The sequence below is a fragment of the Vipera berus genome, assembly GCF_964194415.1.
Source record: "Vipera berus genome assembly, chromosome: 10".
Taxonomy (NCBI): Eukaryota; Metazoa; Chordata; class Lepidosauria; order Squamata; family Viperidae; genus Vipera; species Vipera berus.
The window spans coordinates 15315689-15334910 of record NC_138213.1 but is presented as its reverse complement, the minus strand read 5'-3'; the positions used below and the strand labels follow the sequence as shown (position 1 = coordinate 15334910).

The following is a 19222-nucleotide window of genomic DNA, read 5'->3' as shown; positions in this document are numbered from 1 at the left end:
GCTAGAGAGGTCGGAGGTTTCTTAGGTGATATTTCTTCTTGTGTTGGCGTTCTGATTTGCTTTGGAAGTTCTCTGAATTCCATATTTAATTATCTCATGTTTTACACTTTACACTAGTTGGGATGGAGTTAGGCAACCTATACGTTTAATAAAAAAAGCAAGTAAAAGGCCAAGAGAAGGAGTGCTTTGCTTCAAGACCCTTCTAAACGACTTTCTGAAAGAGATGAGGTGGGAAACAGGTGGTGTCAAGAAATTACCCTGAGGTAAGATGTGTGGCAAACAAGCAAACAAATTCTCCAAAGTTCTCCATAAAATCTCAATTCTTCTTACCACAGCACTGCAGGACGCCATTTCTTTTACCCTCAACATCACTTCTTGTCCAAATGTGGTGGGCCAAAAGACTTGAGAGACAAGTCCTCTGCTGCAGGCCTCTTGCGCTGTCAGCTTTCTTCCACAAAACAGCATCTCATTGGCCTGTAAGGAGAAACTATATTTGACTAGGACAATTTGATTCTTCTCCTCCACAAAGAGCAAATACAAAACACAAGGTGACAGCGGATACAGATTAGCACAAAACAGGTAGGGGCTTATTTAGAGGGAGATGCAGATTATAGGATAAATAGAAAAATAAGGCCTCACATCACACTGGTAAAAATGAATCAGATGAAATACTCTGAATCTTTTTCGTCTGTGGTCTAGTGGGGACTGTAGATGGGTTAACCAAAGATCTTTCTTTTCCATTCTTATTAGATTTTTAAACCCGATTTGGACTGGAGAGCTACTTAGAAATGGGAGCTTTAGATAGAAAAATCGCCTCTTGACCACGAAACAGGCTCAGGATATTTCAGTAATTATATTTGCAAGCAACTGATTCAGCTGCTCTTCAGGAGCAAACAATTTCCAGCCATGAATATTTGCTTTGCGCATACAAGTCAGAAATCCAGAGGGGAAGGAAACCAAATGCCTGGAAAAAGGTCTGCTACAAAGAGAAGAGAAGTTCATTTCTTTGGTCCAATATTCATCCAATAGGTGTGGAGTAGAAAACCACAATGTAGGACAGCACCTTTCAGGTTATTTTACTGAAAGGGGACCACAGAAATCTGAAAGAAGGAAATCTTACCAGTGCAACACCCAATATCTGTGGAAATGTGTACGATGAACAGCCCGCAGGAGTGAGCCGAATGGTTGCGTAGGGTGTTTGGAACCAGGCCTTTTCACTTGCCCAAACAATGTCACAGAGTGGTAAAATTGAAGCTCCCAAGCCTAGAGCAGGACCATTGATGGCAACCACAATGGGCTTCTTAAACTGAATAAAGGCTTTCACAAAATCCCTAAAATGGAAGAGATGGATGACAGTCACAGTGAACTACTTTGTTTCATGAGAACTTTTGTCACTGCACCAGGCAGGACTCCATGCAGTCAAGCTCCTCACATCTTTCTCCAAAAGCCAATCAAAAGTTTCTCATCCCAGTTTTTTCTATAGTAAGCAGAAACACAACACTTATGAACATGGCTGTGCCATCCAAACCAGAGCACCACATCTTGCCTTAACATTAACTAGAGGTTTTGTAGCTGTGGTTGATGTCTTTCAAAGTGCCATGTTTTTCTGGATGGCTTTGCAATATGAAGAACTGATATTCATCCACTACAGAAAGGGCTGTCTCGCTTACTTTGGCCATGTCATGCAAGGGAATTCACTGGAGAAAGCAATTATGTTTGTAAGGATTAGTGGTAAAAGGAAATCAGGGCATCAAAGAAAACAATGGTTGGACATCACCAAAGTTGACACCATCCAGAGCATAGAAAAACTCAAAGAAGTAGTGCAAGATCAGAAGATGTGGTGAGACCTGGCCCACAAAACAGCTAAGAGTAGGACAGGACTGAATGGATAGTATCATCATCATCATCATCATCACCATCATCATCAACAAGATGGTTCATCTGTCAATCTTATCCTTCCCCAAATATTGTTTGATATTTTGAGCTTTAAGACAATTCTTTCTTATCTCATCTCTCCTACTCTCCTTATATGTTTCCTCCTATACCAAAATATTAATCTAAAACCAAAGATGAGAACTGTGGCAGAATGAAAAGCCAGAGAGCAGAACTGTCAGGGCCCACTTCAAAACTCATCCTAAGAAAGCAGTGCTTGTGGAAGCAGTTTCCTCCAAAAGGAACTTTTATTAGGGGAAGCTGATAGTAGGCATAATAAGCAGGATCTGAGGGTTTCCCGCTCAGATCAATAGGTTTAAAGAGTCCCAAGCAAACCCCACCCCAATAGTTCATTCGGTCAGTTCGATTGGGCCAATTCTCAAGTGTTAAGTCCGTTGTGGGAGCTGATAACATCAGTCTTTCCCAGGCTCGCAGTGAGGTGGTTAGATCTTCGCGCTTTTCCTTCTGAGACGGGAGATAAGCCACCCCAAGGTAACATCAAGGGAGAGATAGTTCAAAGAGTGAATATGCAGAACAGCAGAAGGGATACATTGTAGCGATAGAAGCAGAGAGACAGCCCGCAGTGTCTTCCCCCCCTTCCCTTCAGGAGTATGGCAGAACCCAGAGTAATGGAAGAAGTAGAAATAGAAAAGAGTCCCCTTGTGTAATAAATGAGTTCTGACATCAACACTTTTTTGTAATCCCTCTCTGGACAAGGAGATGACTTGAGATTTCCCACGAGCACTCCATGCAATTGCTCCTCATGAGGAGATTGCAAGGCAATGGTCTCCATTGAATTTAGAGCTCTGGGAGATGAGGGAATAGCCATTTTGTGGAAACCATGATCGGTGCCTTCGAAAGGACACCAGGTTTGTATGTTTCCTTTCCTAATCACGTTTGGAAATCACTTGTTAATTGCTTTTCAGCTATTAGGGACTTTTGGATCCACACATTTTACAGCACTGAGTGAGTTTCTTTTACTGCTTAGCAAAAACAACTATTACATACATGTTTTTTACAGTTTTTTTTAAGAAGACCTCCAAGAGCTCTCCCAGCTCTGTTATTCTACATTCTCTACAACTAGAGATAATTTTTGGCACAGCTCAAAACAGAACTTCCAGGAACAGATGAAACTGCTTTATAGCTAGTTAAGTCATTGGACTGTTGAGTTCAATAATGGTTGCTTCCAAGAGTTTTTCTTGTCCCAGGGGAACACATGGATTCCAGCTTCAGATACTTATAGTCAGTGGTGGGATTCAGCTGGTTTGCACCACTTCGGCAGAACCGGTAGCTAATTGTTTGTTGCCCAGCCCCAGAATGGACTTCCGGAAGTGGCATCCACACAGAGAACCGATTGTTCACCTATTTGAATCCCACCACTGCTTATAGTCCAAACCCTAGAAACGTCTGAATTCATACAGCTTGTGCTGCAGCGCTATATCATGCCTTCCTAAATGAAAATATATTGTTATTTGGTATAAACGTAATTGACATCAGTGAACCATGATTACATGGCTACAATTGGCAGAAGTGTGGCATGAGTCCAAATTGTATAGGACAATCCATAGTTTGCATCTGAAAACCCATCCTTCATATTATGTAGATTGGCACTGAGCATAATATGAGATGTATGAGAAGGCGATATTTTATTTATTTTTATTTATTTATTTATTTTATTTGATTTGTATACCGCCCTTCTCCTGAAGGACTCAGGGCGGTGAACAGGGACATAAATACTAAAATACCCAAAATACAGAAATTAAAAACAAATGAAACCCTAGTGCCCAAATGCAGAAAATAAATTACATTAAAACAATAATTAAAACAAAACCCATCAGACCAGACCGGCTTGTTCAAACAAATAGTTTTTTAGGTCGCGTCGGAAGTTTAAGTTTGAGAGTCTATTTTCATGTAAATGGAGTCATTTCCCTAAGAAGAAAAATCTTCAAACATTGCCTTAAGACAGGGATGTCAAACTCAATTTCATTGAGGGCCGCATCAGCATTGCGGTTGCCCTCAAGGGGCCGGGTGGGTATGGCCAGGGTGGGCGTGGCCTACTGGGTGGGTGTGGCTAGAGTGTGTATGGCCTATTGGGTGGGCGTGGCCAGCTCTACATCGTTCGCATCAAGGGTGCCTATGGGGGCCTGGGCAGGAGTGGGACAGATCTGAGGGTCTCTGGCAGGAGGAGGGTCTCTGGGCCAGGGCCAAGGCAGTGGGGGCCGTTCCCTCACTCTTTCCAGGATGGCTTCGTGGGCCGCATGAAACCACTTTGCGGGCCGGATCCGGCCCCCGGGCCTTGTGTTTGACATGTCTGCCTTAAGACGTCTGGCGAATAAGGGCAGAAACATGATGGAATCAAACCAGGAAAAAATGCTAACAAAATTCAAAAAGTGAGTTAAGAGAAAGATTGCTTTGGTTTTCTGCAAACCGGTGTTCTCCAGATATATTGAAGTAGAAGTCTTGGAGCCCAAAGCTATGTTGGCTTAGAATTTCAGTAATTCTTTTAGTTTTCCTTGACTTACTGCCTTCTAAATATATCAAACCATCTTTGGGAGACAACAGTTCAGGGAAAACATGAGGATGAATAACTAAAGCAGAACTAAGAGAATTCGGACAATCTTGATTTAATCAATAAGGTGCTAATTGCAGTGTTTGGAAAGAGGTTTTTTTCTTTTTCTCTACTTCTCAGTTTCAATTCTGCGAAGTCCCAGCCTATGCAGATATTTATAAAGAGAAATTGAAGAATTAAAAGCCTCTGCCAGAAAGGAATAGCCAACTATAGATATAGTTTAATTTTTAATATTTGCATTTTTATTTGTATTTTACTGTTGTTAGCCACCCTGAGTCCTTCGGGAGATAGGGCGGCATATAAGTCCCATCAAATAAATAAATAAACTTGAGTCAGGAAAAAAAGGGAATATTTAAATAAGGCACCACTTTAAAAAAAATTACAGACCAACAGAAATAGTTTTTATCGACCTGCAACAGGAAATGAAACTGAATAATCCATAAAACAATTGAATTTGAATGGAGCTAGAGCACCTGATGGTATCTCTGCAATTTACTAATAAAATTCCCCAAGACATTCTCACCAAATCTGAGCAATGAATGAAATCCAGGAACGTGAAGAAACTTCCTTTTGCATGGAAAGAAAATTTCTTTTTTAAAAAAAAGAAAAAAAATCTTTTTTTAAAAAAAATAAAATAAAAAATAAAAGACGTATTCATCTTATCTGAATTTTGCAGACCCATCTCCTTACCGAATGTGAACTACAAACCTTTTATGGCAGACTTGTAAAGTGAAATAATATCAGGCCTATCATAAATGTTACTGATAAGACACATCAAAAGAAGAAAAAAAACACTGCTTTGATTTTCCTTTATGGTGAAAAATCCTTTGACAGGTTTAGAATGACTTTTCATATTTGCAGTTCTGAAGGAAATGGGTTACAGCTCTAATTTTTCGACATCGATACAGGACAATTTATAAAGGACAAAACGTCCGTAGCAAATGGCCTTAACTTGGAGCAGTGCACAATATACTGAAAGGAACAAGACAATGTTCTCCTCCCTTTTTTTTTAGAATATAAAGTCATAGAGTTAGAAGGGGCCTTGGAGGTCTTCTAGTCCAACCCCCTGCTCAAGCAGGAGAGCCTATACCTTCGTTCTTTCATTCACATAATCCTCATTCTGATAATGACTACAACTACTCGAAACTTGAATAGATCAAGAAGGTCAAATTTCAAGAGTCAAATGATCAACTACAGAGGAACATAAGCTGTAATTATTTTCTGATGATATTGCGCTCATAATTACTCAACCCAGAAAATCTTTAATATTGTTGATGGCATATATAGAATTTGGTCTATTGAACTAATCAAGAAAAAAACCCCCTCAAACTTTGGTATGGAATTTAAGTTTATTAAGTTTAAGTTTATTTAATTTATAATTTATATTTGACAGGATGAAAAGGAACATGCCTATAGACCTTTAACAGTTCTGCAAAGAAGGCATTTTGGAATTTGTTTTTGACAAAGAAGACTTTTTTTAAAGGGACAATTATTCATCCAATTGGACAATTACGGTATATCAAGAGACACTTCTAGGTGGAAAAACTTAAATCCGTCTTAGTTAAGGAGAATCCCAACACTAAACTTTCTTTTTTTTTCAAATGATTCCAGTATTCATGAAAGTAAAATGTTAAATGTTTGGCCCAGACAAGTAAAGAATTATATGAGTTTGAACAAAAAGCCAATGATTAAATTAAAAAATGTGCAGAGCGCAAGAGAACAAAATGGGACCGCAGTTCCGAATCTTACAGTGTAGTATGCTCTAGACATGTTAGGCTACCTAACATAAAACATAGAACACTAGAGTTGGGAGGACCTTAGAGGTCTACCAGTCCAGCCCCCCCCCTCGACAAATGACTCTCCAGTCTCTTTTTGAAAACCTCCACAAGTTCTGAAACTATTCCATAACATGAATTTCAGAATGGACTATGGAAGGAACAAGCCTTCTAGGGTGACTATGTAGACATATTTGGACTGGCACAAATTGCAATGAGCAACCTATAAGTAATTATACAATATTAAGTAACCTACCAAATGTAAGGGATAAGTACAGGAAAAGAACAGATCCTTTGTTATTCTTTGTCTGGTTGTTTTGCTATTGAAAGTCTATTTTTATGAAGATGATAGCACCATCTTTGCCCATATCGCCATGGGCAAAATAATCATTTAGATCCCAAAGATTTATTGAGAATTGGATAAAGATAAAACCTCTTAAATTTCTTAACTACAGTATACAGTGCTCTTCTATACTCAGCTGGGGACCAGACCCCAATGTGGCAGCTAAAGTATTACAGACAGGGTGAGGAATATTAAGAAGTTTGCATCAACCCAGCTAAGCATGCTGAGCAAATGTCAAGAAAATCTAAATAACCTAAATCTAAATATCAACACCCCTTTCATTTGACTTAACCAACCCAATTCAAACATTAAAATAAAATAAAACCACATCCTCTGTCATATGCTGGATTTTTCTGACTGGAGGATTCCAAAACCCCAAATTCACCTTATAGCCTCAGCAATCCGGGCGCTTTCTTTCCTTCGGTCGCTGGATAACCTTCCAATTAGGTAGGAATAGTCCAAGCCGCTACAAAATACGCTGCCTACGGCACTAAGCAGCAGTAGCTTGCTGTCATCAGCAGACGCGTTGCACAGAGCTCTTCGGACCTCCTTCATAATCTGTAGGGAAATAACCACAGTCCAGTTCTTTTGACTCGAATCTTGGAGATTAACCCTGGCTTTTTTGTTGTTTCAAATCTGACTCAGGATTAACACCGTCTTTGCTTCTTACCAGCCTTTCTCAAACATATTTCAATTCTGTATTTCTTATCCGCTTTTGAGATGTTTCCTAACATCAAAGGCAACCGCTTAGAGTGACCCAGAGGAGGTGGCAAAGTGCAGGATACAAGGACTGCTTTGAACTTTGCTAACTAGGACTGTGCAAAAGTTGGAAAGTGGTTTTTAGCAACGGGCCTTAGGCCAAATGAAGAGCTTCAATTGCGAAGGTGCAAGGCTGCTGAGGGTGTTTAGAAATTTTGTTGTCTCCATAGACACAGCTGCTTTGCTGGTGGGAATACCCCATTTACAATAATGCCTCTAAAACACTTCAAATTCTGCTCACACGTGGCTATTTTGATAATCAGAAAAGTAATACACGAAGCTTGCCATAAACGTGACCGTCATGTCATTTCACGCATGGTATCCTTCATGCCTGCAAATACAGTCAAAAGAGGCACATGCAGGAACTGCCTTATTTTATAGAAGGTGAATGGCAGCCGTACCTCAATATTATTTATATTGATTGATATTTCCAGCAGAAACATCCTGCAGAAGCCTCAGGGATGTCATACATAACACATCATCATGCAAATTATGTAATTTGTATTAGCACATAGAATGATAAGGCTGGAAAGAACCTCAGAGGTCTTCTAGTCTAATCCCCTGCTCAAGTGAGGAGGACCCTTATTCTAACCCAGTCAAATGGCTGTCCAGTCATCCAGCAATGGAACATCCACAATTCTGGGAGACAAGCTATTCCATTGACTATTTGTTATTAATTAATGTTATTAAGTAATAATTATCAATTATTTGCACTGTCAGGCAAAATTCTCTTTCGTTCTAGATTGGATCTCTCTTTAACAAGCTTCTACTCACTACTTCAAGGATTTGGAGAATACGTTGGATCCTTCTTCTCTGTGACACCCCTCAAGTACTGGAAGACAGTTGTCAAGTTACCCCAACTTCTTCAAGAAGAATTATTAATTGCGTAATAACTCCATAGACCAGGGGTAGGCAAGCTTGGCTCTTTTATGACTCGTGGACTTCAACTCCCAGAATTCTTCTGGGAGTTGAAGTCCACGAGTCATAAAAGAGCCAAGGTTGCCTACCCCTGCCATAGACACCCGTGCTTTTGACTACTGAAAATCCAATTTGTAATTATCTAAGAGGTAACTTTTTCTTTGTCTTCCAGCTATTCTCTCAAATATTTATGCCCTTCAGATTGATTGTACCCCTGACAAAGAATGAAAGCTCAAAAAAAAAAAAAAAATCCAAGATATAGGAAACCTCAATAATTTGATACCTGGAGCTGAATGCAACTCTACATAGGAATGTGACAGGAAAGGTAAAATAATATAAGTAAACATTGGCAAAGTGATGAATGTACTTCAAACCTGTAGCTCCCATTCTAGTCTTCAAAATTAAAATGAGAAATGGAATTCAAGGGAGTTATTTCATTAGGGGATAAATTATGAGCAGAGGGATGCTTTTATGGCTGTCGATCACATCCCACTGTTCTCTTTGATTGGATGTTCACCTGCGTACCTCTGGAGTCAGTGCATTGTTATCTGAGGTCTGACTGGACAGGAGGATGTGTGTGAATCCATCTTCTTTGCGTACAACAATGTCTCTAAACCGACAGTTGCTTTCATTCTGACGCACGCTGTACCTGAGTCTCTTATCGAAGACGTAACCCTTTTCACTCTCCAGTTTCCGTTTCACAGTGGTATGAAGATTCAGGCCTCCATTTGCAAGAGAGGAACCTTTCAAAAAGCAAAGAGGAAGCAAGAACACAAGTCATTATCTCAGTCAATCCAAAGTAAAGTCACCTGGTGTCTCTTTTGGGTTGATTCCCTATTCATGTCATCCCACATCACTGAAAGAATTTATTGTGCTAAGTATCTGTACTAACTAAAAGTGTCTAACAAGCAAGTACTGGAGCGTATAACAGCAGACATGTCGCTGGAAGGCAAAAATCACAAAATTGCGTCTCACTTATTTTGGCCATGTCCCGCAAAGGAAGTCACTGGAGAAAGCAAGGATACTTGGAAGAGTTAGCGGTGGAAGTAAACCAGGCTGCCAAAGAACTCGGTGGCTGATCACCATCAAAGCTGACGCCAGCCAGAGCATAGAAAAATTCAAACAAGTACTGCAAGACTGGAAGATGCGGAGACACCTGGCCCATACAATAAAATTGCCAAGAGCTGAACACAACTAAATGGATAATATCATCATCAAGTACCTGGAAGGCATCAGGCTGGAGAAGTTCAAACTAAACAAGTTCCACTTTCTCTGAACATCTTCTGACTTTGGATTCCTTTGACGTACTCAAACCAATAGGGATAGAATTCTTCACTAGTGCACAGGAGTCAACCTATGTTTTATATATTAGTGGGAATATAGTCAGTGGAATTAATGCCGCTTCAGACTTTGACAATCCAATCCATTTCAAAGTATTTGGTTTGGGCATGCACTACACTAGATATTTTTCTGTTAGTCTACTGAGTGAAGCAATGATAAGGTGCTGATGTAAAATGTGATGTTCCCACAACGAATGGGGGGTGATGTCTAGGGCAGTGATGGAGACCGAGTGTCCAAACTGCAACCCAAAACCCACTTATGTATCGTTGGGTGCCAGGTGGGCATGGCCCATTGGGTGGGCGTGGCCCATTGGGTGGGTGTGGCTGTGGTGGGAATGGCAGACTGGGTGGGACTAAAAAGTTCAATCAATCCCAACTTTTTGAGATCTTTTTTTTCTGCGAGAAGTTGAAATTGATTGACTGAACCTTTTTTTTTTTTGCACACAGCGACAGAGGCCTAAAGCGAAAAGGTTTTATAAAACTCAGCTGAAGGCCTAGGACTGGGGCAATGGCGCGTGTGCCCACAGAGAGGGTTCTGCGTGCCACCTGTGGCACCCGTGCCATAGGTACGCCACCACGGGTCTAGGGTTTTCTTTCCTTCCTGGAAATTTACTGACCCAATTAACCAAACCACTGTAATGATGGCACGTCTCCTGCTTCAAAATGAGAGGAATATGTGGATTAATTTTGGATCAGAAAACAGGAACATGTTAATTTTCCTGCGATTTTGATATCAAAGGGCAATTCACCTGGATTAATCTCCTCCTCCTCCTTTCCTTCCTCATTCTGCCTTGCAGTGAGTGATTTACAGGCCCACTAAATAGAGATGGCCTAATAAATTAGGGCATTTGATAGTGGCACCCCAATGCAATCTTTATGGAATTTTTGCTGAAAAAAAGAGAAAAATGAACTTGAGATTTATGGGTTTTAAGATTAGAAATGGTAGCTTGTAGAAGGAAGGAAATGGTGAGGTAGCTTCAGAGAATGATGGCAATATATAAATGTATTCATGACCACTGTCAAGAAGATCAGAGGCTGCTTCTTTATAGTCTTTATTTTCCTTTCCTTTTTCTGTTCTATTTCTATTTTCACTGTTTACTATTGGTCTTTATAATCTTGATATATACATATCTGTATATCAGATAGTAGATATATTAAAGGTACTGGCCGCTAAAGTCATTTAGAGACTTCACTTTGTTAAATAATATATAAATCCGTTGGAAAGCAGGATTGTAAGTATTCAAGATCCCAGCCCAGCCCAATTTGTGGGCCTAATATTTGGTCTAAATATGGCTGTTCTTTTCATATTACTTTTTTCTGAATTTTGTAATGTAGTTAGTTTTAAAGAAATCCAAAGAATTACTAAAATACGCCTTTGGGGAGAAGGACACATTTTGAAAGGTGTACTTGAAATCTTCTTAAAATGTAGTATGGAATACTTTTAATCTACGTGAAGCAAAATGTGTTTAAAATATGCATTTAAATATGAACTCTTGTACAGATTTAAATAAAATTGTGCATGGAAGGTTATGTCTAAGCCATTTTGAATGCTTCTAAAGTAGAAGGTGTAAAATATTTTAATACAATCAATATAATGAATAAATGAATAATGAATGAATAACTTGTCCATCTCTTGTAAATGCCCAAAGCTTTTTTCAGTGATGGTTCATATTTTAGAATTATGTTCTACAAGAGATTAATAAGGCTAGTTGTTTTTTTTTAAAATATGGTTTTATTTGATTATTATTCCATTGCTATTCCTCTAATCATTTATATACCGTGTATCCTAATTTGTCTTTCTTCATAACATTATATGTTTTGTGATGTACATATTAATTTCTACAAACTGTATTAGAGTAGTTCTATCATAAAGGTCTGCCTAGAAATATATTAAGCAACACATATTTTAATGGATTTGTAGTCATCCTGAGCTTAATTGTTGGTCACTAGACCTTGTGAAATGGTTATCCTTGTCTGGAAAGGAAGAACCTTGGTGGATTGGCCTTATTTAGTCCTTAGATGAGGGACACTGGAGAGATAGACTGGGTAGTTGATGAATTTTTTTCCTAAGCTGGACATCAACAACATTCCAAGAAAATTACATGGGTGCATCTTGATGTTTGATGAGACCTCAAACTCAACTGAAGAAGATTTGACTTTATATATTGAGCTGGAACAAATGAAGATTAGCAGTGGGCTAATGCCTCCTTAAGTAACACCAGCTGCCTGCAATTAGTGCAGGTTCGCATCCCACCAGGCTCAAGGTTGACTCAGCCTTCCATCCTTCCGAGGTAGGTAAAATGAGGACCCAGATTGTTGGGGGCAATTAAGCTGACTTTGTAATAATGCCGCTTGGGGTATGTGTGAAAGCCCTAATAAGCAGGCATATACATAGAATGAAGGCTACTGCTAACCTTGTAAGCCGCCCTGAGTCTTCGGAGAAGGGCGGGATATAAATGGAATTAAAATAAAATAAAATAAAATAAGATACTGTAATTTCACTTAGACTCAAAAGTTATACCACTGGGATCTCGATTTGAACTGGTGTAATCTTTGCTTAGTTAAAGACCTGATGGACTGCTAAGCAAATTCAAAGTAAATTAATCTCTCTGGGAATAACCAAAGAAGTTATTCTTTGTAATAGAAGATTTTCGCTTAACATAACTGGGGTCTGACTACAGTGTTTTTGAGGCTGTTGAAAGATTTGCACAATCCCAAGACACGTTGATATCTCTATCAGTATTACACTCCAGCAAGGAAAGGACTGGATCCATACTCAGAATAAACCCACTGAGTGAAACAAATGGAATTAATCACATCAAACCTGATTTCAATGGATCTGTTTTAACTGTGCATCTAACTTAATATAGGGGACTATTACTCACCATTATCATGCTCATTAAATTATTCTGAAGTTATTTTAAACATCCAGTATCAGAGGAACTTTCATCACCATCATCATCATCATCATCATCATCATCATCATCATCATCATCACCATTATTATTATTATTATTATTGTTGTTGTTGTTGTTGTTGTTGTTGTTATTATTATTATTATTATTATTATTATTATTATTATTATTATTATTATTATTATTATTATTATAGAATTCCTTATTTCTATCTCTCCAAGCGGACTTTAATTAATTCTTCTCCTGAGTAAAATATGCAATACATTTAATGGAGTCCTACTTGAGTAAGTTTGTGGAGTGATTACAGATGGTGATTATTAATCATACAGAGGAATCCCTTCAATTAGTTTGTACCAGTTCATCTGAAGTTAGTAATGAAATTTTTTATTATCCTCTCCCTTCCATGAGTGTTAAAATGGAAGAACACTAACATGTGATTTATTGATGCATATAATATCATTCATGTAAATCTACAAATTACAACTGGGTACTATGAGTTATCTCCCACATAAACCACCGGTTGTGTTTGTCCAACATGTTTAATTAGATTAGTTAAAGAAACAGCAGTTGTAGTCACAAAAAATGTCCAACTTGGTTAGTTTTAAACGTATTACCGTATCTATAGAAATATAGTTACCATGTAATAAAGCAGAAGAAGAGGAGAGTTATTAGCAAACAGAATATGTGAATAAGGCCTCAAATCCTGTTCCTTTAATTTCCTAGTACTTCTGGGAAGACTTGGAAAAGAAACTTGCAGACTCTCTGCTGGTCAAACAGACAAGGTTAAATATGTCAATGAAGAGTCAACCATACAGGCCAAAGATTTTTAAAGGTTGAATTATGGCAACTGGACCAAATGATTCAACCTTTAGACACAGAGACAAGGTTAAAGTTGGTTGACAAAAAAAAAAACAAAGTCAGATTTAGGCAAAAATTGAGAGTTTTGTGTATGTCATAAATATTTGTATATTTCTCTTAAAATAATATAAGAAACTGATATTAAAATAGTTGACAGTTTTACTCACTCATGCAGAAAACCTTGACTATTTATTCTGCATGAGCTTTGAATGTGGGATAATTTCAAGCTTGAAATTTCCTATCTCAAGTTCAAAAAACCTCATATTAAGTCTACAATAGCTGTTCTGAACTTGGAAGAAGCATTGCATCTGGCACAAGCAAAAACAGCACTAGAATATTTTCAACAACTTCAAAATAGCCTTTTTCCAAATTAGACCGCAATTTCATGCTCACAAAATTGTGGGCTCAAAATGTTTGTTCTGAATTTTATTTAATTCTAATTGTTGGATTTATACTGGGTATTTCCTCTGGAAACTCAAGAGGTCTTATGTTCAAGTACACTCTGGACATCTGTGGTCCAGTTATATCGCTTTAATGAATCCAAGTCAACAGAATTTGAAAGCCGTCCCATGATATAAAGTTAAATGATATCTTTTTGAAAATTTCTCTGTACGCATAATGAGAGCCATTGGTGGGTAAGGCATCAGGTTAGACTCCCACCTTAGGCACAAAGACAACTGGATGACTTTGGGCCAGTCACTTTCTCTCAGCCCTTGGAAGCAGGCAATGGCAAACAACTTCTGAAAATGAGGGATCCTTGGTGCTCTCTGAGCTTCTTTGTTTTCTGGCAGATGTTTCATTACCCAAACTAGGTAACATCATCAGTGCTAGTAAGTTTGCTGTCAGATTATATCCTAGTGGCTTGCTCTGTCAGTGTTGGCGGGGCTGGTCTTAGAGATTCTTTGATTCTTTGTTTACCTCCAGAGATGAAGCACCCACAACATCTGGAGGGCAGCTGTTCCACGGATTACTTGTCCTCACTGTTAGGAAGCTTCTCTTTAATTTCAGGTTGATTCTCTCCTTGATTGGCTTCCATTGTTCTTGTGTTGTCTTCTGGTGTGTTGGAAAATAAGTTGACCCCTTCCTCCTTGTGGCAGCCCCTCAAATACTGGAATACTGCTATCCCGTCCCCCCTTTTCTCTAAATTGGCCAAACCCAATTCCTGCATAGAATAGAACAGACCTGGAAGGGACCTTGGAGGTCTTCTAGTCCAGCCCTCTGTTCAAGCAGGAGAACCTATACCATTTCAGACAAGTGGACTGTGTAGTGTCTTCTTAAAAACCTCCAGTGATGGAGCACCCACAATTTCTGGAGGCAAGCTGTTCCACTGGTTAATTGTCCTCACTGTCAGGAAGTTTCTCCTTAATTCCGGGTTGCTTCTCTCTTTGATCAGTTTCCAACCATTGTTTCTTGTCCTGCCCTCTGGTGCTTTGGAGAATAGTTTGATGCCCTCTTCTTTGTGGCAGCCCTTCAAATAGTGGAAAACCTGGGTCTTTCTCCTTTATAGGTAACTTCTGAAAAAACCTGTCAAGAATTCTGCCGGGACTTGCGACCACAGGAAGTGCAGAGGTCAGGACACCTTTTCAGTCAATACTTTGTAATGCCTTCTGGGTAAGATGACTAGTTGCCAAATGTTTCTTATGGCCAGCTAAAAATCTTTCAGTTCTCGCTTTTCATTTTTTCTCTCACTGGTCTTTGCTGAGCTCTTCTGGCACAGAAATATTCTGAAACCTTCCTGCATGCGCTGTTTCTGATCTTACCAATAGGCTTTCAATAATACACTCTCCAAAATCTTCACCTTTGTTTCCTGTAAATACTTCATCATTGACTTGGAACTGAAATATCCAGCTTCTTTCTAGCTTCAATTTCCTCACTGATCGAGACATTAGCTTTTGGGATACGTTGTTATTTAGTTGAATCCATTTTTCCTCGTACCCACACTGTAGGTTAATTTTTTTGCCCCTGCTTCAATCTATAATAAAACAATGTCCATGCTTAATGGTTAGCAAGGTGTTCTTTTCTTCAAAAACGTATGCTTTCCGCCCAGAAAAGACTTTCATGTGGGGTTTTGGCTAACAATTCAAGATTTGTTTCATTAATCCAAAACCGTTTGTTCCAAAATGTTTCAGGCTCATTAAGGTTTTCTTTTGCACACAATAACTTTTATGAGGCGGTTGGAGAAAATGCTTCTTCTTTCCAATTGTCTGGCAAGAACATTCCAGCTTTGTGTTCTCATTCTGAGTGGGAAATTGGAGGGAATCTAGTAAAAAAGCAGACCTTTTTAATTTAGCCCTGACCCCCATGTTGTAAAACTCTTTACTCCTGTGACCACCTCCATCTTTGCATCCCTCAATGCGATTAAAACATCTTTTCTGCTGTTTCAGTCTGAGCAATTCTGTTGTGTTATGCACTTTTGAAAATGTTCTTTTTGTCTGTAAAGAGGATGAAAGAAGAGAAAGAAAGAAAGAAAGAAAGAAAAATGAAGGAAGGAAGGGAGAGAGAAAGAAGGGATACAGAGGAGGAGAGGAAAGACGGAAAAGAAAGAAGCAAAAGAAGGAAGGAAGGAAGGAAGGAAGGAAGGAAGGAAGGAAGGAAGGAAGGGACTCCAGGCTAATTAAAATGTTTCAGCACGTCCTTCACAGTAAAATGTGGGTTCTGTTTTGCAGATCTGATCGCTTTGGGAGTCTTCTAGCAAGACTTTTTCCTTGGTCATGCACATCCTGCAACAAGCCTGCACCAGTGACTTCCATGTAATCTCCGTTTCTTATCACTGCTTCTCCTAGTTAAAATTGCGAGCTGGAATTGTTCAGATATTTGTTTTTCACTAGGCTTTCTTTACAATGCAAAAGTGGATAAAGTGTGTACATAAAGCCTTGTACACTGAAGCATGTTTGCAGTGTTGGGTTATAAATTGAATGACAGAGAAGTGTAACATTTCATAACCACGCTGGGAAAAACATTGGCATTTAATCTGTTGCACTGAAGATGCAGTCCATGAGAGAAGAAAAAACATCTCAAGTGAGATGACTCTATTTCCACCTCTACCGAAGTATTATGACTTGGCAAACACGATCAAAAGTGATAGCTTTTCCTCAGACCAATCTAATCTGCTCTATAGATTATTGTGAAAAGTAGAAATAAAAAGCAGAGTTTAAATCCACCAGAGTTAAAAACTATTTGCTTTAGCTCTCTGGCCAGTATTCAAAAGCCTTTTAAATTCCCCATGGAAAATGGCAAAGTCCCATTTTTTAATATTTTAACTTCAATTAAAACATGGGTGACCAACCTTTTGGCTTGCCTGGGCTGCACTGAGTAATTTCCTAGGGCCACATATAAAATATATAACATAGCTAACGTATATAAATCAAATAATAATGTTAAAAGTTCATGTTCTTGTGAGGTTGAATTATTAGCTGTCCTGGACCTTATGTGGCCCATGGACCTCAAGGTTGGACAGTTGGATTTAAAGCACTGGGGTGGGAATCAAAATACCCCCCATCAATATCTTGTATTTCAATACTCCACTATGACCAGAAGCAGGATGGAAAATTGTTTGCCAGCATTGATGAGTTGCAAAAATTCAGATGATCAATAGATGGATGCAAAGAATTGGACACTTTCTGTGTCCTTGTGATCAGCTAATCACTTCAGGCCTTGTGTCAGGGTATAAGAATATAGTCCTTGCTGTGTCTCCTCTTCCAGAATTCATTTTGTCCAGGGTTTTAATGCCACCTAATTAAGATATATGGGTTGATCTCATAAGGCTTGGTCACAGAAGGTCATTCCCCACATCTTGACCGGTGACCATCATTCCCTAGGACTGTGTTGCTCCTTTCATTGCTTGGAAAAGTAATAGTGTGTAGTGCTTGGTTTGGGACTGTAACCACAACAATTTCTGCCATTGGGGCAGCTGGAAAAAGTTTTACCGGGGATGTAGGAAAAAGTTTTACCGGGGATGTGAAAATGCTAATGTATAGCTGTTCGCAGGATCTTCTTTCAGTCTGTCTTAAATTAAGACTCTCCAGGCTCTTGCTGGGGCATTGCATTGTCCGGAAAGTGAGGACCTCTGAAGCTCATCACCATATAGTTTGCAAACTAACACTGATGTGAAAATCTAGCAAGGAAGAGATTGGATCAAAGCATGCCAAAGCTCAGTGGTAAATCACACCAAACAATATGAGTCCAAGGAGCTGAAAACTCTTTTTTCCCTTAACAGGAAGAGTTTTAAAATTTACTCCTCTACGAGAACGTGAGGAGTTGCTGTGAAAAACTAAGGGCAAAATAAATTAAAAACAACAACAATGGTTACAATCAGAATGCACCCAAGGCCAATTTAGTATCATTAGAACTTTACCACCAGATCAGATATTCTGGGATTATTTTTTTTTAAAAAAGAAAAACACTAATTTTCTAAACTAGTTTTCCTTGGTCTGAAAACGTTTGAAAAATCATGCCTTAGAACAAGGGTCTCCAACCTTGGCAACTTTAAGACTTGTGGACTTCAGTGTTGCTGGCTGAGGAATTCTGCGAGTTGAAGTCCACAAGTCTTAAAAGTTGCCAAGGTTGGAGACCCCTGCCTTAGAACATGGTTCTAACATGAGAATAGATGAAATATGCCTTTTTTATCTCATTATTTTAATGATGAAATCTTAATAAAAGAGGTCAAAGAAATTACCTCAGTTTTATACATTTATTTTTATGTTGTATTTAAAAACCACCCACCTCCCTCACAGAGCAGCTCTGGACAGTCCATGCCAATGATACACATAGACAAAAACAGACTCAGGTGCAAAAAACCAGGTCCACAAATGAGGGCTCAAAATTACTGATTTATTGCTCAAGCCTATGCACAGGAATTTTCTCAGACTAACAGTTTGAACCTAGGTAAAACTAGATAAGGGTCAACAGCTTTCAAGAAGAGTTAGACTTAATCCTCTTGTGACTACGTAGAGACTCTAAACTAATGCCCTGCTTGACTCCTCCCCCGGCTCTGCTGGTCTCTCTCCAATACACCCACACAGACACAAATACACCAGAGTTTAGGTACCTTACAGAGTGTGGGGTAGGACAAAACCAAGGTTTCATGTAGTTAAACCCTGTAAAAATTAAATTACACTAATTTAATGTAGTTCACACAATTGATCCTTATGTACAGTATTTAAGAATTTTCTACTTCTGTTGTTAAACATGGCAATTTGAAAAAAAAACATTCTTTGACAGGCTTGTTCAAGGGTTTTTGGTGCCAGCGTACTCCTTGACACCATGTACATTATACTGTTTCAAAAATATCAGGAAAACCTAAAGCTCTGCATGGAAAAATAAAGAAAGGACTTTTTTTCCCTTTGTGGCATGTTTAGAAGTAAAAAAAAAAGCCATTGGTGTGAGGTACAAGACACCCCTGCTGAAGAAAATTTTCCTTTCTTTATAAAGGATAAAGAAAGTAAAAGTGGGAGAAAATACCCTAAAGTCAAAATTCTCTGACAGTTCCTGGAAAAAACAGCAATTTATTGAAATTTTGCGAGATGTTTTTTGAGAACCACCTCTCTTGGGAACACGAACCTTCACGAACTCACTTTGGTAAACCTGATAAAACAATTCACTCTGGGAATATTCCTTTCCAGTCTCAAAATACACTCTTCGGATAATCATCATATATACCCTCTAACAATGGATTCAGTTTGAAGGATAACAAAAGCCTGCATAAAACAACAGGCTAAGTAACAATGGAAAGAAATTGGACAGCTTGGGGAAACTCCAGAGTTTACCCAAGCAGAAAAACAATACTTTAGAGAAATAATGAACCAAAAAGACCT

The 19222-nt window shown here is 38.8% G+C and overlaps 1 protein-coding gene across 1 annotated transcript in view; it reads right to left on the bottom strand.

Moving 5' to 3' along the window:
* CDYL2 (chromodomain Y like 2) overlaps window positions 1–19222 on the bottom strand; it is a gene marked incomplete at its 3' end in the record, with an annotated part of 60909 nt that overhangs the window by 2257 nt on the left and 39430 nt on the right. The window contains exons 3-6 of the mRNA XM_081336034.1: window positions 8814–9039; window positions 7005–7232; window positions 1121–1331; window positions 331–474 (exon numbers count right to left, since the gene is read on the bottom strand). Coding sequence (XP_081192160.1) covers window positions 331–474; window positions 1121–1331; window positions 7005–7232; window positions 8814–9039 — 809 coding nt within the window. The remainder of the gene's footprint in view (window positions 1–330; window positions 475–1120; window positions 1332–7004; window positions 7233–8813; window positions 9040–19222) is intronic.